General features: G+C 46.2%; 1 protein-coding gene across 1 annotated transcript in view; it reads right to left on the bottom strand.

Moving 5' to 3' along the window:
- The window catches only part of DISP2 (dispatched RND transporter family member 2), a 216,913-nt gene extending 191,469 nt beyond the window's left edge, over positions 1-25,444 (bottom strand). The window contains exon 1 of the mRNA XM_069208587.1: positions 25,162-25,444. Coding sequence (XP_069064688.1) covers positions 25,162-25,232 — 71 coding nt within the window. The 5' untranslated portion in view covers positions 25,233-25,444. The remainder of the gene's footprint in view (positions 1-25,161) is intronic.
- Positions 25,445-26,677: the final 1,233 nt, after the last annotated feature.

The raw sequence follows: 26,677 nt of genomic DNA on the forward strand, positions 1-26,677 counted from the left end.
TTTTCTTTGTTTGGACGCATGTACCTGATTCACTATTATACTCTTTTTCCCAATTCAAGATGGTGGTGTTTCTACTTCCTGTTTCCTACTTCCTGTCTAGAGGTATATAAGGGGAAGTCAGCTGCTTGTTCATTGTGTTGCAACACTCCTTGGTGGTAGTCACGCTCTGACTGGTTTCTTCCTGTGAATCCAGTGTTTCCTGATCTGTCTTCGTTTTCCAGTCTTCCTGTACTCCGGATCTTCCGCTCTAACGCCTTGGTGTCCTCCTTCCTTTTCAGGGAGTTCCTGTTGGAGGTTTTTTACCCTACTGGGGTTTTTCCTCTGGGACTCCTTCTGGAGGGCACGGACTGTAGTGGCTTGCTATTGTCAAACAGCACAGTGGCTACCGGAAGGGGTCGCCCCTACCTCGGCCAGAGCAGAACCTGCCGGAACCGGGGCCGTTCCCCAACTCTTCTCAACTTCGACGGTAAGCCCACTGAAAACCGTGACAGATTGCAACGCCAAAAAATCCAGTTGCAGTCCAGAACCATGGATAATCCAGTGGCAAATACGGAACCTACGAACCAGACCCTGCTTATGATGATACAACAGCAGGCTCAAGAACTCCAACAGCTACGTACTGAAAATACCGTCTATCGACAAGCCTTTGCATCCAGGACCACAGATGTACCCTCAGTAGCTGCCACTACACCCCGTTTCTCCGGAGATCCCAACAAATTAAAGGAATTCCTGGATGCCTTGACGGTTTATTTTGCCTTTCGCCCCTCGCAATTTGTACAAGACAAAACCAAGGTGGGGTATTTGATTAGCGCCTTTTCGGGGCCAGCATTGGCTTGGGCCACTCCTTTAGTGACAAGAAATGATCCTTGCCTGTCTAATTATTCCACCTTTATCACTACTTTTAAACAGATGTTTGAACGCCCTGGACTCGAGGCGTCAGCAGAAGAAGCTCTTTGCGAAATCCAACAAGGGAATCAAGATGTATTACAATACGTCACCCGATTCAGACAATTAGCAGCAGAAACATCCTTGGTGGAACGTACCTTGGTGACACTGTTCCGTAGAGGTCTCAGAGAGGACATTAAGGACGAATTGGTGCACTCTGCTAGAATAGAGAACCTTAAAGGATGATGGATCAGACTCTAACAATAGAATATCGGTTGAACGAACGCAGAATGGAGAAAAAGAAGAGTCGTTTGCCATCTCACTCAGTGATGACTCGCACCTTCTCTCATCGTACCGAGGAAGTCCGTCCTGAACCTAAGGTGAATACCGAGGAAGAACCAATGCAAATTGACATGGCTCGAGGACCTTTATCAGCTAGTGAAAGAGAACATAGACGAAGGAAGGGGCTTTGTCTATATTGTGGTGCAGCTGGTCACCTAATTCGCACCTGCCCCATTCGCCCAACCAAGCCCTTGGGAAACGCCAACTCCCGTCCTCAGTGACGAGGGTGAGGACGGGATATCGTGAAATACCTTCTATTTGTTCTTCCAGGGAGGAAGGAACTGCTCTTTTTCTTTTACCAGTTATCCTTCATTTAACTGATGGCCGGGAAGAAAGAACCTTGGCCTTACTGGACTGCGGAGCCAGTTGTATCTACTTAGATGAAGCATGGGCAAAAGAACGACAGATAGTACAGATACCTAAGGAAGTACCAGAACAAGTACACACGGTGGATGGATCACTCTTAGCCTCAGGACCCGTACAATATACCACCCCTACCTTCTGTCTACAGTTTGGGAAACACCAAGAAACTCTTTCGTTTGATTTAATTTCATCACCACACCATGTCATGATCCTGGGAATTCCATGGCTCACACGGCACAACTCTTACATCAACTGGGAAACAAGAACTATTTCCTTATCCTCTCACTTTTGCCAACACCACTGCTATCTCGCAGGGGATTATTGGTCCCCAAAAGGTCTTTTAGCAGCACCCCCTGAGGTGGGATGCTCTATTAACGTCCTGCAGGGAGTTCCCAGGCATTATCAGGAATATGCCGATGTATTCCAGAAGCCAGAAAAACCTGAACTGCCACCCCACAGAGAATACGATTGCGCCATCCCTTTAGAACCAGATACAGTGGTTCCTTTCGGGCGGATGTACTCTCTCACAGAACCGGAGAAGCAGATTCTTAAGGAATACCTTGATGAGAACCTACAAAGCGGGTTGATTGCTCCCTCTTCTTCACCTGCGGGGGCTCCTCTCTTCTTTGTGCCTAAGAAAACTGAAGATTTGCGTCCCTGTATTGATTTCAGAGGATTAAACAAGATCACTATTAAAGATCGGTACCCGCTACCCCTCATAAAGGACATCCTAGAAGAAGTCAGAGGGGCAAAGAGATTCACCAAGCTGGATCTTCGAGGAGCCTACCATCTTCTAAGAATTAAAGAGGGTGATGAGTGGAAAACCGCTTTTAGAACACCTTTTGGTCACTATGAATATAGAGTAATGCCATTCGGACTCACCAATGCCCCTTCCATTTTTCAAAGGTTCATGGATTCTATCTTTTCTGATCTTTTGCAACAAACAGTAGTGGTGTATCTCGACGACATTTTAATCTTTTCTGTTCATCCAGAGGAACACTCTAAGCATGTTCGCCAAGTTTTAGAGAGACTCCGACAACACCATTTATTCTGCAAACCTGAAAAGTGCGAGTTTGATCAGTCGGAAGTAAAATACTTGGGGTATTGCATAAACCAAACTGGAGTCGCCATGGATTCAGACAAGGTGCAAGCTATATTGAATTGGCCATCTCCTTCTTCTATCAAGGAGACTCAGGGCCTGATTCTAACTTTGGAGGACGGTGTTAAACCGTCCCAAAAGTGGCGGATATACCACCTACCGTATTACGAGTTCCATAGGATTATTCCGTGTTAGAACGTGAATTACTCGCCTTAAAAAACCGCTTGCACAGAATGGAGACACTTTTTGATGGGCTCAAAAGAACCTTTTGAAGCCCGGACAGACCACAGAAATCTACAGTGCTTAAGAAACTTTCAGTGTCAAAATAGCCGGCAGGCTCGATGGGCTTTCTTTTTCAGCCAATACGACTTCTATATCACTTACATCCCTGGTTCCCAGAACATCCTGGTGGATGCCTTGTCCCGACGTTACCCTGAGTGCAGCGATTCTACTGTACAGAACCTATTTGATAATAACAAGATCATTGGAGTAGTACAGACTTTTCTAGACCAAGTCAAGTCCGAATATGCCCGTCTAGAAGAAACAGAGCTGAATAAGTTGCGGCCGCAACTTCATAGAGATCAAGAATATTCCTATCATGATAAGGCCCTGTTTTTACCCACTAAAGTAGTACAGACCGAAGCCTTACGCATGTGCCATGACTCCCCCATCGCAGGTCATCGAGGTATGAAAGCTACTCAAGAACTTCTGCTTCGCTCCTTCTGGTGGCCAACTCTCAAGACAGATACAGAAGAATATGTATCATCCTGTCCTATCTGTGCTCAATCTAAGACACCCCGTACTAAACCAGTAGGCTTACTTCGCCCACTACCAGTTCCTCCAGGACCATGGCACACCATCTCCACAGATTTTATGTGCTCCTTACCCTCTTCGAATGGAAATCACGTAATAATGGTAACTGTGGACTCCTTCACTAAAATGGCGCACTTCACGGCCTTAAGAAAGTTGCCAACGGCAAGAGACCTAGGTCAAATCTTTACACAAGAAATCTTTCGACTTCATGGATTACCTCAGGTCATTATATCAGATAGGGGTCCTCAGTATATCTCCCGATTCTGGAAACAATTCTGTAAGACCCTAGGAATCGAAGTAGCTTTATTATCAGGGTTCCATCCTCAAACTAATGGTCAGACGGAACGACTCAATCAAGGCCTCGAACAATATTTACGTAGCTTCTGCAATGCTACTCAGAGTAATTGGGCTACCTATTTACCGATTGCAGAATTCTCCTATAACAACTCCATACACAGTGCCTCGAAGGTTTCCCCTTTTTATGGCTCCTACGGTTTCCATCCAAAGGCCTTTCCGACTCCCCTGAAAGATACTTCCAATCTTCCTGCCATCTCCTCCTATGTCCGACAACTACGGGGTGTCCAACGTGTTCTCCATTCCAACCTTGTGGCCACTAAGTCTCGCATGAAAAGAATAGCTGATAAGAGACGTTGTGAGGCTCCTCACTATCAGGTCCATGATAAAGTTTGGCTCTCCTCTAGATTCCTACCTCTCCGACTCACTCAGAACAAATTCAGACCCCGTTTTTATGGTCCCTTTCTGATTGTCCAAAAGATTAACCCGGTATCTGTGCGTCTCCGTCTGCCCCGGACGTGGAAGATACACCCTGTATTCCATGTCTCTCAACTTAAACCTTACCTACCTGATCCTTTTCACAGACAATTCTCCTGTCCTCCCCCTCTGTTGGTTGATCATGTGCCCGAGTACGAGGTCCAGGAAGTCTGTGACTCCCGGTTTTTCCATGGGCGTCTCCAATATCTTATTCATTGGAAAGGCTACCCTATGAGTGAGTGCTCTTGGGAGGATGCCCCTTCAGTTCATGCCCCTCTTTTAGTCCGTCGCTTTTTCCGACTCTTCCCTCACAAACCTGGGGCCTCGGGGGAGGACCTACTGTCACGGTGCGGCGGCTGCGGCGGCCGCAGGCTCAGGCGGCCGCGCCGCGGCATTCTACCGCGGTCTGCGTGCGGGCCGCGGGGAAAGCCGTGGCCGGCATACGAACCACGGGGGAAGCCGCGGCCTGCATGCAAGCCGCGAGGGAAGCCGCGGCTTGTGTGCGGGTCGCGGGGACAGCTGCGGGTTCGCCCGAGGGTCACAGCACTCGCCTCGCCCCCTTCTTTTGTTTTTCCAGGAAAGACTAACGCAGCGGGAGAAAGACCTCGAGTTTGGTCTAGATCCTGCCACGCACTGCGCATTAGTGCGCTTTACATTTTTGACTGCATGTACTTGGGCACTTACCAGCATGCACAGGCAAAAGTCGGATATTTGCACATGATGGTGCTTTTATGCAGACCTTTTCCCTTTCCCAGCATGCTACCCACTTCCTCTCTTCCCAGCATGCATTATTTTTCTTTGTTTGGACGCATGTACCTGATTCACTATTATACTCTTTTTCCCAATTCAAGATGGTGGTGTTTCTACTTCCTGTTTCCTACTTCCTGTCTAGAGGTATATAAGGGGAAGTCAGCTGCTTGTTCATTGCGTTGCAACACTCATTGGTGGTAGTCACGCTCTGACTGGTTTCTTCCTGTGAATCCAGTGTTTCCTGATCTGTCTTCGTTTTCCAGTCTTCCTGTACTCCGGATCTTCCGCTCTAACGCCTTGGTGTCCTCCTTCCTTTTCAGGGAGTTCCTGTTGGAGGTTTTTTACCCTACTGGGGTTTTTCCTCTGGGACTCCTTCTGGAGGGCACGGACTGTAGTGGCTTGCTATTGTCAAACAGCACCGTGGCTACCGGAAGGGGTCGCCCCTACCTCGGCCAGAGCAGAACCTGCCGGAACCGGGGCCGTTCCCCAACTCTTCTCAACTTCGACGGTAAGCCCATTGAAAACCGTGACACAGATAGTAAAATAATTGGCAACCCATGTTGCAACTTGTGTTCCAAGGCCCCAAGGACAATGTATGCATAAATGAGCACTAGTAAAAAGACAATTTCATTGGACAATTTGAAGCCAACCTATGAACCCTCCAATGGGAGACCCTGCAGAATTTGGAATGTTTCTTACTTAAACCCACTGGACAAAGAGAAGTCAGCCATTTTCCTTGATGCCATCTTTGAAGCCAAACGCCAGACGCCATCTTAGACGACATCCTGATGCCCTTTTTCCATTACTGAAAAAGAGACTTTGAGAATTCTCACCCTAGAGACTTTAACTTTAATTTGCCCCGTCTTGCCCATGGAGTAATTTTGCCCTACTCACCTTGCTGCCGCAAGGAAATTTGCCCTCAACTTTGCCCTTTTGAAATTCTGCCCCATGCTGACCGAACCGGTACCTGCAGGACGAAGATATTCTTGAATGCTGATTGTATTGGTAAATATGAAAGGATAATTGTATTATGCATTGTGTTTTTCTCTCTAGGTACCAACTGCTATTTTGATAGGGCCCAAGGTAGAAGTTTTTCCAAATTTGTGTCGACTAAATTCGTTTTGCATGAAGCCCACACATGCCAATGCTAATTAGAGGTTAGTCGAGGTATACAATTGATGCACCATGTTGAACTGAAATCTTGTTATGCTGACCAATGTACGAGATTAGTCAAATACAGTTACTCATATTGGTGATTTGCATTGCCATAACTGAATGCACCATTATTCAGATATTTCGTAGATTGCGTTTCTTCCGCCGTTATGGACAGCTAGTAATGTTCGTATACATATATCATTTGGTTTTGAGACTTATATACATTGTTTTAGCTTTGTTAATATAGAGAAATAAATTCACTAACTTTTAATAAACCGGTGTGGTTATTCATGACTGAAAGGTCATGGCGCGTCGAATTACCAACTGTTATTGATTCCTAATGTGTTATTTTGATCTACTAATTGAGTATTGGCCATCACGCACAACAGTTATTGATTATCGATTTAAGTGACCCGACTATTCAAGGATGAGGAGAGCCCAACTCGGCTAAAAGGTTCACCGACCTCCAACGTGTCCAGGTACAGGTAATTTATAAGGGATCGACGCGTTATCAGTAGATGGTAGCAGAGATTGATGGTTTCGCCCTTTTGGACCCCATCCGAGCACTAGGCGGAGTTAGGTTAGAATTTTCTTTGATAAAACAAGTTGGAGAGATGATGATGCCCTAAGTCCCCAATGACTTTCCCGGGATCTCGGAGCTTGCGAATGGAGGACATGGAGGTGTGAGAATGTTTTCGGCGTATCTAGTGACGGTATGAGTGAAGATAGGGTTTTTGCGCTTGCATAGCTTATTGCCGCAGATGAATTGAGAAGTTTGTGAGGATTTTAGCGGGGTTACGAACTCCAGTTGAAGTATTAGAGGAGTGTGACTCCAAAGTGTGAGAGTAGGGAAGTCGTCGAACTTCATATGTGTGTAGCGCTTTGTGCAGGAAAATTGCCCACGTGGTTGTTGTTGTTGAGACGGGCCCTGCGAGGTCAAGAGACTCCGGAGTATGTTGAAAAGTGTATGAGACACTTGATTGATGTTGTAATCTGTTTGGTTTAATAGGTTGATCGGGCGTGGTCAACAAGTTGGTATGAATATTGAGGCATGAAAGAAATTTTCGACTTTGAGATTTGACGAATTCTAAAGCGCGCTAGAATAGTTCATTGATCAGTTGAGGGTAAAGTTTGCGGGTCAAATTTTACTTGCGAAAGTGGGAGACCGAGAAAGATGGAATAACTGCTGAGGCTAGTGAAAAATCCCTGAGGTCTCTGAAGCAAGTGTGTTACCCCTTCCTGTAGTAAACCAACAGATTTGTTTTCTTCCTTTTGGTTAGTGCCCGCGATATATTGCAGAAATTAGTTTTGAGTGAAGCTGAATGAAGGAGGACAAGCCGCGGGACTTTGTCAGCCGCAGTGTGTGAGTGTGACGTCACTAGGAGCCGGGCTGGGATAGGTTGGTCGGTAAGAAGGGTCGCGCACGGATTGGACGCAGTCCATGAAGCGCAATTGGTAGGGAAAGGCAAGCGAAGAGTATTCCGGGAATTAAAGTCACTTATTGATTACTTATTTTTGAGAAAAATAAAAGACGGAAAGATTAAATTTTTCAAAGCATTTAAGAGTGCCATGAGGGGAGATGCTTACATTAAGGCAAATGTAGGAGAAGAAACACCGCCTGAGGGTACACCAGCTTACATCTTGATTGAGGAAAGGGGTGTCGCACCATGTCTTTGGCTAAAGCAATGGTGCAAATTAACAGAGAAGCATGGAAGTGTAGCGTTCCCTATCCATGGGTCGTTTAACCTAAGGGTTTTGGAGAATTTAAGATTTGCGCTATATGACATGAAAGTACCTCCAAGACCAGCACAGTTTGAGGCACTAGCAATTTGGGAGTTGATAGCTAGAAACCAACAACAAAAGAAATTTGAGACAAGAATAAGAAATTAAATTATTCCCAGCAATTACTGATGAGGCAGAGATGGAAGGAAGGAAAGCTACCTATAAAACAAACAGGAGTCAGTCTAGAGATAGGGAGAACAACAGAAACTCAAAAAGGTCAGACGAGTCAGACGATGAGGATTTTATTATACAATTGCTGAATGATCGCCCGCCACCATATGTGGAAAGCGAAAAAGGATCAAGCATTAGTACTGCCCCTCCAGAACCAGTACAGGGTAATGTGACACCAAATTTGAGAACATCGCAAAGACCGAGCAGTCCCGATATGCCTTTTTCACCACAAATACCACAAGTTCAGAGGATATATCCTGACGTGCCTCTATTGAAACCTATCGATAATTATCAGCCGCAGATTCAAAGACACTGCTGTGATGAGCATAACTTGGGAACAACTTCTGACATAGGGGCTCAGGGAGGACAGAGTTACCAAAGGCCGACATTGATCCAAGCCGAATCAACACAATTCTTGATGCCTCAAAAGCAGGTACAAGAAGTGCTGAGGCACACTCAAGTAACAGAGGGTCAGTTAGGTTTGCCAGCAATGATGAATCATAATGTGGGGATTAACATGCCACAGAATTCAGGGAACAGACAGAATCCAGATGCAATATCTCTGCCTATTACTGTGGGTCCGCCAGTACCACTGTATATACAGGCAAATTCAAACGCATGTGACCAAGGGGTAATAACACAAAGGGTCAGATGTAGCAACAATAGGATTTGCGACTCGGAAATTGCGACTCCGAGCGACTCGCAATTTCCGAGTCGCAAAACCTAATGCAGAAAGGTGTCTCAGACACCTTCTGCAAGTCGCTATGGGGTCGCAAAGACCCACCTCATTAATATTAATGAGGTGGGTCGCAAATTGCGGCCCCATAGCGACTATGGGCACTCACTGACATGGAGGCCTGCTGTAGACAGCAGACCTCCATGTCCGTGACTGCTTGTCAATAAAGCAGTTTTTTTTTTTTCAAGTGTAGCCCATTTTCCTTAAAGGAAAACGAGCTGCACTTAAAAAAAAATTCGAAACCTTTTGTTTCTGAATTTTTTCAGGGCAGGTGGTGGTCCCTTGGACCACTACCTGCCCTGAAAAAATATTTTGGGGTCCATTCACAAAGGGGAAGGGGTCCCATGGGGACCCCTTCCAATTTGCGAGTGGGTTACCATCCACTTCAAGTGGATGGTAACTGCGACTTCATTTGCGACCGCGTACGCGGTCACAAATGGAATTGCATACCACTGCGAGTCGCAAATAGGAAGGGAACACCCCTTCCTATTTGCGAGTCGGAAATGCATTTTGCGAGTCGGTCCCGACTCGCAAAATGCATTTCTGCATAGCAAACTCTGGTTTGCGACTCGCAAATGGCAATTTTTGCCGTTTGTGAATCGCAAACTGGTTGCTACATCTGGCCCAAAGTGAGATAGGGAGAAGATGCATAGAAATTACTCCAGAAACGACTCCGATAGCAACACTGCCAAATGGATCTGGGTCCTTGTCGGGATTTAGTCCAATTCCAATTTGTGCCCCGTCGACAGTGGTAAGGTCAAATCCACCACTATTAATACCGTTAACCTCAAAGACTGAAACATTACCGCAACCATCAGTAGCAGTTGATGTAAGTGCTACATTGATGGGACTGAATGCGCAACAGCTAGCACAATTGTTCAACAGTCTGAACTCCCCACAGAGTACATCCAGTGGGAAGGGAGAAGAATACCTGAATAGGATAAGATTGGGCATGGAAGCAGATGAACTAGTAGAGGGAACAATGGGTCTGAACAGGTTAGAGTCATACACAGAAGAAGAGCTGAGATACATGTGCCCCAGGATTACAAGAGAAGTGAGTATCATACATAAGAAGTTACAAGAAATTGCAGACAGAAACGAGATCGATATAGGTAAAACTAAACACTTGAGCAGAAGTTACAGGCTAGACTTTGAGACAAAAGATTTTGAGCACATGAGATCGGCAGGGATGAAAACGCACCTCAAGGAGATACTGCAGAGCGCACAGGTATGGAGATGCCTAGATAAGTGGGAAAGCAGATGGGTTAAGAAAAAGGACAAAAAGAAGGAGAGTTCCCCAGATCGGAATGAAAAGGCACAACAGAATGATGATCTGATAACCATGTTGCCAATGAGAGAGACAGCAGGGGGAAAACTTGTACATGTACCATGGCACAGGTGCGATATTCAATCCTTTATGGATGATTTTCCCAAATTGAGGGAGAAGCCGATTGAATGGTATCAACAGACAGATAGATTTGTGAAACTCGCAAAATGTCTCTGGGAAGACCTGAATACCTTGTTTGAAATAGTGGTTCCGGCAGATTTATGGGAAGACTGTAAAAGAGCTGTAGGTTGGCCAACAAGTGAACCAGAGAGAGATAGGGACACAGGTGCACCATCACCTACGGTAATGAGTTTATACCATAAAGTGATCGAGCACTTGAAAATCAAGGTTGCGTCGAAAAATGTGGATTGACAGAGGATTGACAGGACAGCACAAGAGGCTAAAGAGTCGATACATGTATACTATCAGAGATTGTTGAAAGCGTTTAAAGATTATAGTGGCAAGGAAACGATAGAGGCAAAGGACATGCTCCATTTTGTCTTCAGATTTGTGGAAGGGCTGAGACCTGAGGTCAGTCTGATGATCAAAATGCATTTGATTTGTTGGCAGTCAAAATCGATCGATGAAGTGTTGAACTATGCAAAATACTGCAGTGATGAGATTGAGACAAAACAGAAAAGGTTGAAGGAAAAGGTGATGGTGATGCAGCTTAGAGCAGCTCAGACAGGTTTGCAAGGTCTGCAAGGGTTTCAACAACAGATGCCGCAGCAACAACAACAGGGAAATGCTATGTTTCAGCCGCAGATGCGAGGCAGAGGTCAAGGAGGTTTTGTGAATAATGGTCCTGACATAAATACTGTTATGATCCCAAATGGTATACAGGCAATGAAAAAGGTGATGCCATGTCACACGTGCGGAATCGTCGGGCATTGGAAACGGGAGTGCCCAATGATGGTGCAGGAAGGTGTAGGTCAGCAAAACAATGATGTCAATGCATTACAGAATATGAGAGGACCGAAATTGAGGGGTCCAAATCCAAATTTTCAGAATAATATGAATCAGATGCAGGGTCTACAACCCATACAACCGCAACAGGTGCAAATCCCCGTGCGCAAATGGCGCAGTTGCAGTCAATGCAGAAGTGTTAAGCAGCCCATGTAATTCACCAATTATGGGACTGATAAAACCGAGTGGAAAGGTCCGGATTGTTCAGGATTTGAGGAAGATAAATGACATAATAGTCAAATGTTGTCCCGTGGTACCAAATCCAGCTGTGATAATGTTTCAAGTTCCCTGTGATGCTGAGTGGTTCTCAGCCATCGACCTGTCACAAGCGTTCTTTTCTGTGCCTCTTCATGAGGACAGCCAATTTCTCTTTTGTTTCAAATTCCTGGACAGGGTTTACAGTTGGTGTCGAATTCCTCAAGGGTTTTCGGAATCGCCATCAATTTTCAATCAGATTCTAAAGAAAGATTTGGAATCGTTGGAATTACCGTTCGAATCAACCTTGGTGCAATACATTGATGATCTACTAATTGCATCAAAGACAGAAAGTGACTGTACAGCTGATACCATTGCCCTACTGAATCATTTGTGAAGGAACGGACACAAAGTGTCCCCTTCAAAATTACAATTCTGCCAGAAGAAGGTGAAATATTTGGGTCACCAAATAGAGAAAGGGTCACGAAGAATTATGAAAGAAAGGATAACAAGTGTGCTCCAGATGAGTCCACCAAAGACGAGAAGAGAAGTGAGAAAGTTTTTGGGAATGGTGGGCTACTGTCGCCAATGGATTCCCAATTTTTCGACTCTAGCAAAACCTTTATTGAAATTGATCCAGAAGGATGCGCTGGATGAAATAGAGTTGAAAGGAGATGAGATGGATGCTTTTATCGAATTAAAGGAATGCATGTGCAAGGGCTCCAGCGTTAGGTATGCCTGACTACACAAAACCTTTCACATTGTTTTGTCATGAACGTGATGCATGTTCCTTGTCTGTCTTGACTCAAGCCCATGGCGGCGTTAACAGACCAGTAGCATATTTTTCAGCTACTTTGGATCCGGTCGCAGCAGCACTGCCAGGGTGCTTGCGTGCCGTAGCAGCAGTTGGTATCAGCCCAACCCAGAGTGAAGGAATAGTGATGGGACATCCTTTAACAGTCATGGTCCCTCACTCAGTTGAGATACTTTTGACACGTTCCCGAACATAGCACATGACTGGTGCTAGGCTTACAAGGTATGAGACAATAATTTTGGGATCACCAAATGTGCAGCTGAAAAGTTGCACTACGTTGAATCCGGCAACATTGTTTCCCAGTGAGAATGTCGAAATTGAGAATGCTGAAGACGTCGAGCACGACTGTCTTCAGGTGACTGAATTTTGTACGAAACCAAGACCTGACATCAAAGACACCCGATTGGAAGACAATGATCAAATCCTCTTTGTTGATGGTTCATGTTTGAGAGATGCACTGGGAATATTGAAAGCAGGATATGCTGTATGTACGATAACAGGTGTTCTGGAAGCATCTTGGCTTCAAGGTGTTTACTCTGCACAGGTAGCGGAACTGGTGGCACTTACTAGAGCTTGCCAACTTTCCGCATTGATGAAAGTCACCATTTACACTGATAGTCAGTACGGATTTGGAATAGTGCATGACTTTGGACATTTGTGGTCACAAAGAGGCTTCATGACCTCTTCAGGATCGCCAGTGAAAAATGGTGAAAGAATAAGAGAGTTGTTACATGCCATTCAGTTGCCAGGAGAAGTTGCAGTGGTAAAATGCAGTGCACATTCAAAGTCACAAGACTATGGGGGTCATTCTGACCCTGGCGCCACGAATGACGGAAGCACCGCCAACAGGCTGGCGGTGCTTCCAAGCCCATTCTGACCGCGGCGGTAAAGCTGCGGTCAGAAAACCGGGGCCGGCGGTTTCCTGCCGTTTTTGCCCCGGCTGGGCGAATCCACCAGGGCAGCGCTGCAAGCAGCGCTGCCCTGGGGATTCTGACCCCCTTACCGCCAGCCTGTGTCTGGCGGTTTTCACCGCCAGGAAGAGGCTGGCGGTAAGGGGTGTCCTGGGGCCACTGGGGGCCCCTGCACTGCCCATGCCCCTGGCATGGGCAGTGCAGGGGCCCCCTAACAGGGCCCCATGAAGCTTTTCACTGTCTGCCTAGCAGACAGTGAAAAGCGCGACGGGTGCAACTGCACCCGTCGCACCGCCGCAACACCGCCGGCTCCATTCGGAGCCAGCTCCTGTGTTGCGGCCCTCATTCCCGCCGGGCCGGCCGGCGCTAACTTGGTTAGCGCCCGCCGGCCCAGCGGGAATGTTGGAATGGGGGCAGCGCTATTTTGGCCGCGTGGGGGCCAAATGGCGGTTCCCGCCTGGCGGGCGGCAACCGCCGCCCGCCAGAGTCAGAATCACCCCCTATGTTTCTTTGGGAAACGGGTATGCAGATCAAGTCGCAAGATTTTGCGCATTGAACTGTATATTGCTCAGAGACGAATGGAACTTGATAAATGAGCCAGAACTTGAGCCAAGCGAAGCCTTTGCTCTAAAGGTTGTAGATACAATAGATGAATTGAAGTCTTTACAAAACGATGTTAGCGAAGATGAAAAACTCTCATGGAGTAAATTGCAATGTGTGAAGAAGCCAGATGATTTGTGGGTGTCAAGTGAAGGGAAATTGGTTCTGCCTAACAGTCTGTTGACACAATTGGCCAGATTCTACCATGGGCAGGCTCATCTTGGGAGGGACGCCATGATCAGGCTGTTCAAAACTGATTGGTTTAACCCCAAGTTCCGTCAAGTTGCTGAAGCGGTTTGCCACCGTTGCGTCATTTGTCAACAAATGAACGCGGGGAAAGGAACAGTAGTAAATTTGAGCCACATTGGGAGAGCTGGAGGTCCATTCAGCAGGATGCAGATGGATTTTATTGAAATGCCTGTGCATGGAGGTTTGAAGTACGTGTTGGTGATTGTGTGTATTTTTAGTCACTGGATTGAAGCATACCCCACACGTAGAAATGACAGTCTCACATTTGCCAAATTGCTCTTGAGGGAACTAATACCACGTTTTGGATTCCCGATCTCTTTAGAATCAGATAGGGGAAGTCACTTCAATAACGAAGTAATAAAATTACTGTGTGCAGCGCTGAACATTGAGCAAAAATTGCATTGTAGCTACCGCCCTGAAGCCTCAGGTCTAGTGGAGCAAGTGAACGGCACATTGAAGTCAAGGATGGCGAAAATATGTGCGTCAACAAACTTGAAATGGCCTGATGCACTGCCTTTGGTGTTAATGTCTATGAGAAACACCCCTGATAGGAAAACTGGACTGTCCCCGCACGAGATCCTCATGGGCAGAGCCATGAGACTTCCAGCAGTCCCTGCAAATGCTCTTTTGAATATTACAGATGATATGGTATTGGACTACTGCAGAGGTCTAGCTGATGTGGTACGCTCTTTTTCTCACCAGGTGGAGGCAACCACCTTGCCACCGATCCAAGGTCCAAGACACGCCCTGAAAGCAGGCGACTGGGTCGTGATAAAGAAGCACGTGAGGAAGTCGTGTCTGGAACCTCGATGGAAAGGGCCTTTCCAAGTGATTCTGACGACCACTACCGCTGTGAAATGTGCGGGAGTTCCCAACTGGATTCACGCCAGTCACACGAAAAGGGTGACATGCCCCACAGAAGAGGAAGTTGAAGCACTGAAATCACCAGTGACCGACAAGAAAGTACCAGGCACCGAGACAAAGCAGCGAGAACCTAGAGGTGAACAAACAGAATTAGAGGAGGGAGAGATACTCTCCGAGGAAGAAACAGCCGATCCATTTGAGGAGAACGGAGGAGAGACATCAGAAAGCGACGGAGATCCTGAGGGTGACAAAGAGCCTGCAATAAGTGAAGAAGCAGGAGAGCCTGATCAGAGGAGGGCTTTCCCAGAAGCAGATGATACAAGAAAGGAAAAGGAAAATCTGATCGACCTCCGGGAGGAAGAAAAAGAAGAGGGACAAAGTGAAATCGCTCAATCTCTTCCGGAACCAGTTGCAGGTCCCTCGAGTGAAAACAGTGCGAAACTGAGGCAAAGTATATCACCAGTGAAACTAAGGATTAAAGAAATACCAAATGAAAACGAAGAATCAAAGCTGAAAGAGAAAAGAAAAGAAGTGTCTGTCGCAATAGCAACACCAAGTGAAGAGAAAGACCTGACCAAGGAAGAGAGCACCCGTGAGAGAGAATCAAAGGGAGATGCAAAATTGAAAAGGAAAAGAATACCGAGCAGAAGGTACTCTGGTCCGGAGTGGGCATACATAGCCGCTAACGATTGGTCAGACAAATTCTTGTCTCTCAGTCTCGAGAACGAAGAGGCAGAACTTCACTTTGGCCCTTGAGAAGTGAAACCTCATGAACTTTACCGAATGAGACTTTGATAACCTGATTGACTTTTAAAACCGGCTAAGACATTGCTAAATTTGATTGACTCTGAAACCGATTTTAAGACAAAGCTGCTAACCGATGAGAGACTAAGCTGCTAAAGAAAACTGTGTGAACATTAAACTCGTTCAGCTTTGTAAATATATATCTGCAAATCTGATTTGATAAAGTGTCTTCAACTTTCTGATTCTATACAGATCATGACAGGCTACTCTACACAGGGGCATAAAATGAAGTGTTGTAAATACATGTGTATAGGCTTAATAACTGCATGCGTACTAATCATTGTAGCAATAGTTCTTGGAATGCATGGGAAGGATGAGAGAGAAAGGAATGATGCTATTACTTCTATACCTGCCACTATTAGTACTGAACTAACATCTTTAAAGAAACTCGAACAAGATGAAAGGCATCTGCATGATAAAAAGGAACTTTCATCTAATGTTTTCTATCGCTTGTTGAGTGAGTATGTTGAGACCATGGATGCGAAAGATTGTTATGTGTGCACACAAATACCTACCTCAGTAGTGGAAGGGGTGACGTATCATAGCATGCCTCTTACGTATGGAAGTACATGTAGTATAATAATGTCCAGATTTTATGGTCAGACTTACATTCATTATTTTTACTCTAATTATGATGTTACATTTGCATATGTCCCCATAATCGAGTACCTGAGCAAAGTGGCCAGAGATTATTATATAAAATTGATGAGGGACTTCTTTGAGCCGTTGTCACCTTTTCACACAGCTCACGCACATAGAGAGAACCTTACATGTTTGCTTTCACCGGTGGAAATAAACTTCTTAGACCGCACTGACGACAGGAGGAAAGAAATGAAGGAGGAATTAGAAAGGGAATTACATAAAAGGACATCTGTAGATAACTATGCTTTTGCCGCCATAAAGACACAAGGGAAAATAGCTTTAGATACATTACACGTAGGGAGATTCTGTATACATAGACATAAATCATATTATGACACAGTCTTTGTGGGAACGAGTGAGTGTAAACACACGTTTTTGTTTCAACCTAAATGGACGTTCATGCTGAATGGACAAGACCCAGTTATTCCAGGGATATACTATATTTGTGGACTTAACGCCTATTATCGTCTTCCTAAAGGATGGTATGGGAGATGTTATTTGGGAATAGTATTCCCAAAGATTTATCAACTAGACGACTTAAAGAAATTTCCAAAGCTGTCTGAATCACATCATGTTCAGAAAAGAGAGACAGCTTCTGGTGTGGTAGGAGATATATTTGGAGCTTTGATTCCTTCAGTAGGAGTCATATTGAATTCGATCAAAATACAAAAGTTGTCTACTATTGTGGATAACATGCTGACAAAATTCTCAGGAGCTATAATCCTGATGGATGCTGAACTCGCTGCAGAAAGAGCTATGACTCTTCAAAATCGGCTTGCCTTAGACATTCTTTTAGCAAAGGATGGCGGCGTTTGCTAAATGCTTGGTACTCGCCACTGTTGTACATATATACCGGACAGCAGTGGGCGAATTAGAAAAATGCTTACAAACTTAACTAACGAAAGTACAGATTTAAAGGAATTGAAAGAACCAGGAGTATGGGAGAAGGTTGGAAAAGGATTTGCTTCAGTGGGAAATTGGCTCAGGAACGTTTGGAACGGATTGTTACTAAAAATGATAAAGGGAATATTAATAATAATAATTTGAGTATTAGGCATTTGGGGAATTTGGAAAGCTATCAAAGTGTTGAAAGAAAGGAACAAAAGGAAAAGAGAAGAGAAAATAGAAAACAAAATAGTAGAAATATACAGAGAAAAATCAAAAGGAACCAAAAGAAAGAGGGAATTGATTGACATGCCAAATTACTAAACAGAATTTTAATGGAATAAAATTTGTGGGTAGATTTGATGTGATGACATAATTAGTCATCAGAGGAGGGATTGATGACGCAGAAAAGAGGGTCCAACATATATTCATAAATGTCTTGTAATCAAAATCGTATAATGTAGTGTGATTTTAGTAAAGCAAATAATGTACGAGGGAAATTGTGCCCTCGGGGTAGTTCGCCATCATTATGAACGAGCTTTATTAATCATGAAGAATTGAAAAATGTAGTAATTCGTCATAATTGCAAATGTATGCCATGATTTCTTAGTTGAAATTGTTTTTGCTTAGCTTAAATTTAGTAGAGGCTTTGGCCTAGTTGCCTGGTCTCAAATTCTAACTGCGTGGCTTTTCCTTGAACTAATGAAACATATATTCTTGCTTGAAGTTGTATTTTTCCAGTAGAGATGACTAATACACTTATCGCCAAGGTTTCGTACTAGGCCGGTTTCATCCCCTTTGATACAAGGTCAGTCTCTGCAGGTGCAGACAATGAAGGTACAGATAGTAAAATAATTGGCAACCCATGTTGCAACTTGTGTTCCAAGGCCCCAAGGACAATGTATGCATAAATGAGCGCTAGTAAAAAGACAATTTAATTGGACAATTTGAAGCCAACCTATGAACCCTCCAATGGGAGACCCTGCAGAATTTGGAATGTTTCTTACTTAAACCCACTGGACAAAGAGAAGTCAGCCATTTTCCTTGATGCCATCTTTAAAGCCAAATGCCAGACGCCATCTTAGACGACATCCTGATGCCCTTTTTCCATTACTGAAAAAGAGACTTTGAGAATTCTCACCCTAGAGACTTTAACTTTAATTTGCCCCGTCTTGCCCATGGAGTAATTTTGCCCTACTCACCTTGCTGCCGCAAGGAAATTTGCCCTCAACTTTGCCCTTTTGAAATTCTGCCCCATGCTGACCGAACCGGTACCTACAGGACGAAGATATTCTTGAATGCTGATTGTAATTGGTAAATATGAAAGGATAATTGTATTATGCATTGTGTTTTTCTCTCTAGGTAACCAACTGCTATTTTGATAGGGCCCAAGGTACAAGTTTTTCCAAATTTGTGTCCACTAAATTCGTTTTGCATGAAGCCCACACATGCCAATGCTAATTAGAGGTTAGTCGAGGTATACAATTGATGCACCATGTTGAATTGAAATCTTGTTATGCTGACCAATGTACGAGATTAGTCAAATACAGTTACTCATATTGGTGATTTGCATTGCCATAACTCAATGCACCATTATTCAGATATTTCGTAGATTGCGTTTCTTCCGCTGTTATGGACAGCTAGTAATGTTCGTATACATATATCATTTGGTTTTGAGACTTATATACATTGTTTTAGCTTTGTTAATATAGAGAAATAAATTTGCTAACTTTTAATAAACCGGTGTGGTTATTCATGACTGAAAGGTCATGGCGCGTCGAATTACCAACTGTTATTGATTCCTAATGTGTTATTTTGATCTACTAATGGAGTATTGGCCATCGCGCACAACAGTTATTGATTATTGATTTAAGTGACCCGGCTATTCAAGGATGAGGAGAGCCCAACTCGGCTAAAAGGTTCACCGACCTCCAACGTGTCCAGGTACAGGTAATTTATAAGGGCTGGTCGCGTTATCACTACCAGTTCAGGAAGGCATTGAAAATCAGCCTCTTCTGCCAGGCTTTCTAAGCCTCTGAAGATGGCATGCAGTTGAGAGAGGGCCTAACGGGCTGGATTTTGCAGCAAGACCACTGACGTCACCAGGCCTCGTGGTGAGATCATCAGGAAGTGGAATGTGGCAAATGTTAAGAAGTGAAAGTGGAAGTCTACTTCCCACTTCTGTATTGGAAGCAAAGAACAGCAAAGTTACCTAAAAAGGGAAATAAATAGAACACCGGTGATGACATCAACAACGCTCTTTTGAGCTGACGGGGTCTGTTATGGGTGAAGAATACGGTATGAGAAGTGGTGTACCTCCTTTTAAACGGATAAATGCTTTCAGTTCGGCACTGGTTCGCTGGTGAAATTAAACAATATGGGCTGTTAATTCTGGGCCAGACCTCGAAATATTGTTGTCAAGGGAATGCTCTGGCGCACGATTCTTATTTACTGTTAAAGCCTATTTGTGGCTCCAAGCCCGACTGCGTATTTACAGGGAGCAACAAAATTATGCAAGTTAGCCTGACCTTGCCCCAAATGCAGCAATATGTCCTCGACGAGGAATAACGGCGAGAAGTCCTGGATTAGGAACCTGAACGGCGAGACCGCATCCAGTGTGCAGAGACCATCAATCACTCCCATAAGCCTGACTAGAATTGCCAGGCCGCATCCTCACTGCACTGAAAGCAGAAGGCTCACAGAAACCCCTTAGCAAGGTATCAACAATCAGCCCTAGAGGATTGACCTGATCTGTCAGACTACACCCCTGCTACACAGAATAACAAGCAGCCCCAGAAGCAAAACCTACACTGCTCGGCCACATCCTCACTACATGGCATAACAAGAAGTCCCAGATGAATAGCCTGAACTAGGGCACAATCCCTCTGCACCGAATAAAGAGCAGCTCCTTAAGTATGGTCTGAATCTCTAAGCCACATCCACCCTGCATGGAATAACAAAGGGTCCCAAAAGCATGGCTAGAGCTGCTTGGACGCTACCACTCTGCACCAAATGAAAACCACCCCATATGCATGCTTTGAAATGCTAGGCCACATTCCCTCTGCACTGAAAAACAATCAACTCTGGTAAGTATGGTCATCACACTCCTACAAAAGTACCAATTCGGACTATTCTAGACCCCAAAAGCTATAAGAATAGCTTGGGCAACAGGTAAGGGGCATTTTAATATATATTGAATTGATCATTAACCTTTGGTGTGGTCATCTCTAAAATAGTCAGACCGTGCCACCTTGTGGCAGACTATCACAAGCGTCAGTGTTGACAATTATGTGCTGGTGTCGAGCACCAGAAACCACTGGCTCAAATTAAGCACTGGATACATTTTATAAACATTTTGAAAGTTTTCTAATAATGTTCATGTGTTTCAGATTGTATACTTTTTATAAACAACTGTTAGACTCTTATGTGAATTGCTTTGTTTACGTTATAGACTGGCAACATTAATAATAAAAAATCACTGAGCTAGTGCAGAACTGGTGCCATTTTGTGCTGAAGGAGGCTTATCATGAAGCATGCACTGGCTAGGAATCAACAGCTCTCCAGCCTCACTCTGACCCAGCTCAAGGAGACTGAACCACTGGTTGGCAGAGCATCACAATAAATATTGTGCCGCCCAAACACCAGCTCCTAACCCCAACTTACAACACACAAGTGGAAAAGCAGCAGCAGGGGCTTTGTGAAACTACATTCTGGCAGGACTGACGGCTCATTCCTCAATCAGAATGGACGAACATTTTGCAAATATTTTTGAGCTAGATATTTTCTACAGTGTATGAAAATCTCATCTTCACAAATACCAACCACTTAAAGTGCGCAATCAGCGTTAGACAACAGTGTCGGCTGTCAGGAAGTGGCCAGTGAGCTATAGAGTGTTCAAAGTCTGCTTTTCTTGAAATATTTAAAGGCAAAGGAGGATTTGTCCACTTGGAATGGTGTGATGTTGTCGCCAGACCAAAGTATCTGAAAGGCGGGCAGAGCTGGGACCAATCTTGATTGACATGATGCTGACAGTTGGCCAGCTCCTCTGGCTTCGATGAGTCTGCCACACAGAGGGCCTGTGACTACTAGCAGTGTGGCCCACATTTGCAAATCACTACACTTTTGATCTTGTACAGACAAGGTGTATATGTATTGTGCAAGATATGTGGGCTGCATGCATTTGTGCTGCAATGTTCGTGGTAATTTTAGGGAAAAAACAAATCCACCAGACCATAAAACATGCCCACAAAAAGACAAAAACGCTTCCTGCACACTGACCTGTCTTACCAGTCCTTCGGTTCTAGTGCTGGTGCCTGAAGCTCTGCTCAAAAGCCCCCTGTCACCTGCACTTTTACACGCAGGAGCCAAATACCAAGGCTGTGTAGTCTTCTTAAATCCACCTCGTGCCTCTTTGATCCACTACCCTTTATCTCAGTCTTGTGGGTTCCTGCTTTCCCGATTTGTGAGTGGTTTGCCTCTCTCTCTCTTCCTCCATCTTTCTGATCTGTGTGATTTCCCTCTCCTGCTCTTGGTAATTAGTGGCCACTGGCGGAAACCACCTGCTCAAGTTAACCACTGCCACTAGGCCTTTGTCTACAGGTCCTCTTGTGCAGAGACGTTTTAAGGCATGGACAAAGTGGGGTGTGGCCCAGGGTCCCACCTTCCAAAAGGGCCCCTTGTTATTTGGTCAGGACAGGGCCCCTCATTAATATATGGGAATACTCAAGCTTTAACTAACTATACCTCTTTTGGTCACAGATTTTTTCCAAATATACCACAGCCTCATACGGGGCACGCCAAGATCCACTTCCATACTGGTCTGTGTGCTGTATGTGGATCAAGACAGTCCAAGGACAACTCGAGAAAAGGAGGGATGTTAAAGCGTACAGGTGCTGATTTTAAATAAGCAATTGCCCATCGTTGGTCTTCTTTCTTTTGCTACTGCTTAACTTAAAAGATATGATCAGTGGCTGTATATTAATTGAAAAAGGCCATAAATTGAAAGTTTTAGGATGAGGGGACCTAAATAGATTTGGCCCACGGCCCCTAAATTCGTAAAAAATGTCTCTGCTCTTGTCCTGTGACTGCTGGATCAGTGGAGGCGTGTATGTCAATGCGTGGTGGCTAACGGGAGTAAACGGCGGGACAAGAGGGGTCAGGGTGGGTGGACCCTGGGCTGGTATCACTGCTCATCTGTGTGCTAGGGAGACGAGCGGTACAGGGTACGCTCCAAGGCCTCCGACAGAGAAAGATTTCCACCAGTCATCGACCCTCAAGGCTGTGAGGTGAGGGCAGTAGAAGAAGGGATGCCTGTTAGCCACAGGCATAAACCACACGGATGGTTCAGGAGCGGATTTAACCCTTTGTGCGTTGGCTTCTACAGCGGTGACGCCTCCTCTGGTACCAGGCCAAGCAACGCGCAGGTTATGCCGGAGGAGCGCCGGGGTCGAGTGCAACGACAGATGGCAGCGACTGGGAAGGAGGCCAAGTTAAAGATGAGCTGTGTTGAGCAAGGTCGTGTGCTACGTGTGCTCTCGTGCGTGGGTGGTCAGGAGTGGGAGTGGGTAGGGCAGGGCGGGAATCACGGTCTGTTGATGGATGGCGTTCTTGTGCATCAATTGTGCGGCGAGCAATTGGTGAGGTCAGAAGGAATAAATAGGCCGTCGCGCGGGAAGGATAGGGGCGTAGCAATGTCCCAACCCTACAGGGCGACCTCATTCAGCCTAAGGCCAGTAAATATCTGTGCGATAAGGAGACTCAGGGGACCTCTCCTAACGTTCTGTGTGTGTGAACGGGGCGGGGGTGGTCGGGGTGTGTGGGGACGACAGACTGATAGTTTGGCATGCAAGACGTAGGTGAGAAAGATAAACGTAGATACCAAGACACGCTGGGTCCTGTGTGGGTTTGTTCCAATGGTACTAAGCGACTGGTATTGTCTGACAAAACAGCAGCCATTTGAAGTACCTGTGAGAGGCCTCTGGGGGCTGTGAGGTCAGGGAATTACTATTGAGCCTCCTAAGACCGGGCACATGCGAGGGGCTGGTCAGTCTTGTCACAGTCACACACAGTAGCGTAGCAACTGTGACATGGGCCTAGTGAGAGCAAGGAAAACACCCCTCCGACCGCGGGTTTGCTAGTAAAAGACAGCCACAATAATGATTCAGTAGTCCCCCCACGCCACTAAGCTCCGGTGCAGCTGCGCCTGCTGCACTATTAATTGCTACGCTACAAGTCAAAGAACTGTCTGGGCCTAGTCCGTGCGTCCTATTCACCGTGCAGGAGTGGGCGCTGCCCATGCTGTCTCTGTAGCAGAGCAACCTTGCACTGCCAGTCTCAGGAAAAGTGTGGACCAGTCCGTGCACTCCTAGTCGCTCGTGAGGTCTGGCCCAGTTCGTTCTCTATCAGTCACCGGAGATGTGTGCTGACAGGACGTGCTGGCCTGGTCACAGGTGACATGTGGGGCTGATCCGCACTCTCAGTCACTGGAGAGGTGTGGGGTTGGCCTGGACATGGTAGAGGTGTGAGGCAAGACCTTGGTCTCACAGCCACTTAAGAGGTGTGGGGCTAGTCCGTGCTGGCCTGGCCACAGGAAAGTTGTGATGTCTGTCCACGCTCTTCCAGTCACTTAAAAGGTGTAATGCCGGTCTGTGCTCGCCCAGTTACCGGAGAGGTATGGCGCTAGTCCTTATTGGCCTGGTCATAGCTGACATGTGGGGCCGGACCGCACTCTCCCTTTCACTGGAGAGGTGTAGGGCTGGCCTGGTCGCGGTAGGGGTGTGAGGCAAGACCGTGCTTTCCAGACACTGAAAAGGTGTGGGTTAAGTCAAAGGAGAGTTGTGGGATCCGCTCTCCCAGTCACTGGAGAGGTGAGGGGCAATGTCTTACTCTTCCAGTCGCTAGGTAGGCGTATTGTTGTCTGCTCTTGATCACCTAGTCGCTAGACTAAGTTCTGCCCTGGCCAGGGAGAGTTGTGGGTGCCATTCGTGAGCGTGCCCCTAGTGATGTTGCTAGAACGGGAGAATTTAAGTCGGCTGGACACGTGGAACTCCGATGATGCACCGGAAGGAGAATGTGGACTCCGTCAATAATATTGTCCCTTAAAGTGAAGTAAAATGCCCAGTGTCTGTCCTCTGAATGCAGAGCGGTGCTGTCGGTGTTGTCTCATTAAGGTGAGACGGGAGCCTGATATTTGCTCTTTGCGGACGGAGGTTCCGTTCTCCCGTCTTCAGAAGGGCGTGAGAGTGGGGCCCTTGTCTGTTTCCCGAGGGCGGAGGTTGGGAGTGTGTGTGTGTGTGTGGTCCCCAGGCTTTCTTGTGCAAAGAGAATGGCAATGAGGCATTTCGTCTGGCTCTTGGAGGATCAAGGTGCAGTTGTCGGGGCCATCTTGCTTGCAGGGTTTGACGATTAGCATAAACATCCCATCTTGCTCTAGTCTAGGGTATAGAATGTCGTGTCCCAAACTGGTTCTTGCAGGAGAAACCTCAGCGTTAGCTGTTGGGAGTGGGGGTTAGAAATCAGCCTGACTTCGCGGAGGGTGGGAGGGTTTCCAGTGCTTCCCTTTGGAGACGAGACTGTAGGCTTGTGTTTGCCCTAGCGTGTGCGGAGCCACAGCCTTGCGAGGGAGAGGGAGGGGGGATTGGAGACTTTTTTGGTTGGAAGAAGAGAGAGGGCGTGATGTGTCCACTCTTGCTCTCGAGGGGCGAGCGGTTGTTTAAATAGTAGCGTCCATAGCCCTTTTGGGTTTTAAAGCACGTGGGGACAGCCTCGCCTTTGCTGTGGGCATTAGGGCAGATAATGTGAACCACGGCCTTCCGCTCATTTGAAGTTCGACCGCCAGGTCTGGTTTAAGGTGATGGAGCCTGCAGGTATGCGCTGGGGGAAATAAGGCTAGTGAAAAGGAGGACCCTTGTTTTTGCCGGGGGAGAGGATTGTAACGTTGGAGTCCGCAGTCTCTGCCATGATAGGATAGTTGAAGCTCACCGTCTCGTAAAAAAGGGGATCTCTGGGTTGGACAAGCGAGAAACCGATGGACCCTACCTTGGTTCTTCCGCCGTTTCCATTTCTTCGGCCCCGGAGCCTCGCTTGCTGGGGACGGCAAGCCTGTCCATCGGTCTTTCGATTCTTGAACCAAAGTTGCGCCTTGGGTGTTCTGCTGAGGCTAGACGGCGTTGCCCTCGGGCTAGAGGCTGTGCGGGCTTTTGGGAGCTGTCCGCAGCGGTGGTGCTGAAATCTCTTCTTGTTCACATCACCGCGCACGCGCAAACCGAGGCGACTAGCAGCGCAGGATTCTCATCTGATCCAAAGGACGAAGAAGAGTCCTGCGCAGTTACTATGGTGAAAGGCCGAAAAAGCGAGAGATGTAGCCAATCAGATTTCTAGTTTGGTTTATAGCACGGGGTGGGCGGTCAGAGACTCACTCATGTCCTCTTAATCATTTACCCAATTAGAGGAAGCGACAGTTGAGTCACCATAGCTTTGGCCAATCTCTAGGCTGGAAGAGGAGAGAGAGCGCGCTGGCTTCTTTTTGCTTTTCATTTGCTTTTTCAGGGAAGCGAGGATGATGCAGTCAGAGGGGCAGGGTCGAGTTCTTTGACAAGCCAGCGGGAGGACGCGCTCTCATTTTGCAACATTCAGTTTTTTTTAGATGTGCCATGTGCTGCATCCTGCGGACGTGGGAGGTCTCGGAGTACAACGATATTTAGCACCAACGGTTCTCCTATGATATACACAATGTGGAAGGATTATGCCTTATTGATATAGTTAATATGTTGAAGGAATGTTGACTAGAGATTGAGGTAAGTCACCAAATTTATTAAATATATCACAAGTAGGAAATTCACTCCACTCACGAAATCGGCGAAATTTGTCGGGGTTTCGGCCAAAGTCTGCCAATCGACCTCGTGGCGGAATTTTTTTCCCTGCGAGGCTCTAAAAATGCAATCTTGAAAGCACAAGTGAGATTTGGAGTCCCCTAACGTAATTTCCGGTTGCTAGGAGGATTTCCACAAAGATTTTTCTAACATGGTCTGTTGTGAGCGGTCATGATCGTTCGCGGTCAGAGCGCTGCTTCTCGAGGAGATTTTCAACTCAGGCACCATCAAAATTATGTTGAATGGCTGAGCGCCCTTGTGCATTCTGTCGTGCCTGCCGTTCAGGTTGTTTTTTCAGGTTGGAGTGCGAGTAGTGTGACATGCATATTTCCACCTATCGGTGGAATTACGCGGAATCTCGCAGAGTTTTTATGTAACTTCACAGAATTCCACAAAGTGAAATTCTATGAGTTCTGCCTATCCATTAATGCAAGATGTGCTTCCAGGAGTGACCCCTGACCTGTTTTTAAGGTCAGGGCTCTCTTCACACACCGTGCAGCTCCACCATACTGCGCCCGTGCCCTCTACCCCGCCCTCACTGCTGCTGCGAGTTTGAGGCCCTCCACCACCCGCAGGCCTGCGCCTTATCCCTGGTGTCTAGTGGTTGCCGTAAGTATTGTGTGTCTGTCTTGTTACAGTCTTTCTTTTGTGCCCTTTTCTCTGCTTTATCTCAGTTTTTCAGC

Source organism: Pleurodeles waltl, chromosome 9, assembly GCF_031143425.1.
Source record: "Pleurodeles waltl isolate 20211129_DDA chromosome 9, aPleWal1.hap1.20221129, whole genome shotgun sequence".
In the NCBI taxonomy this organism is placed as follows: domain Eukaryota; kingdom Metazoa; phylum Chordata; class Amphibia; order Caudata; family Salamandridae; genus Pleurodeles; species Pleurodeles waltl.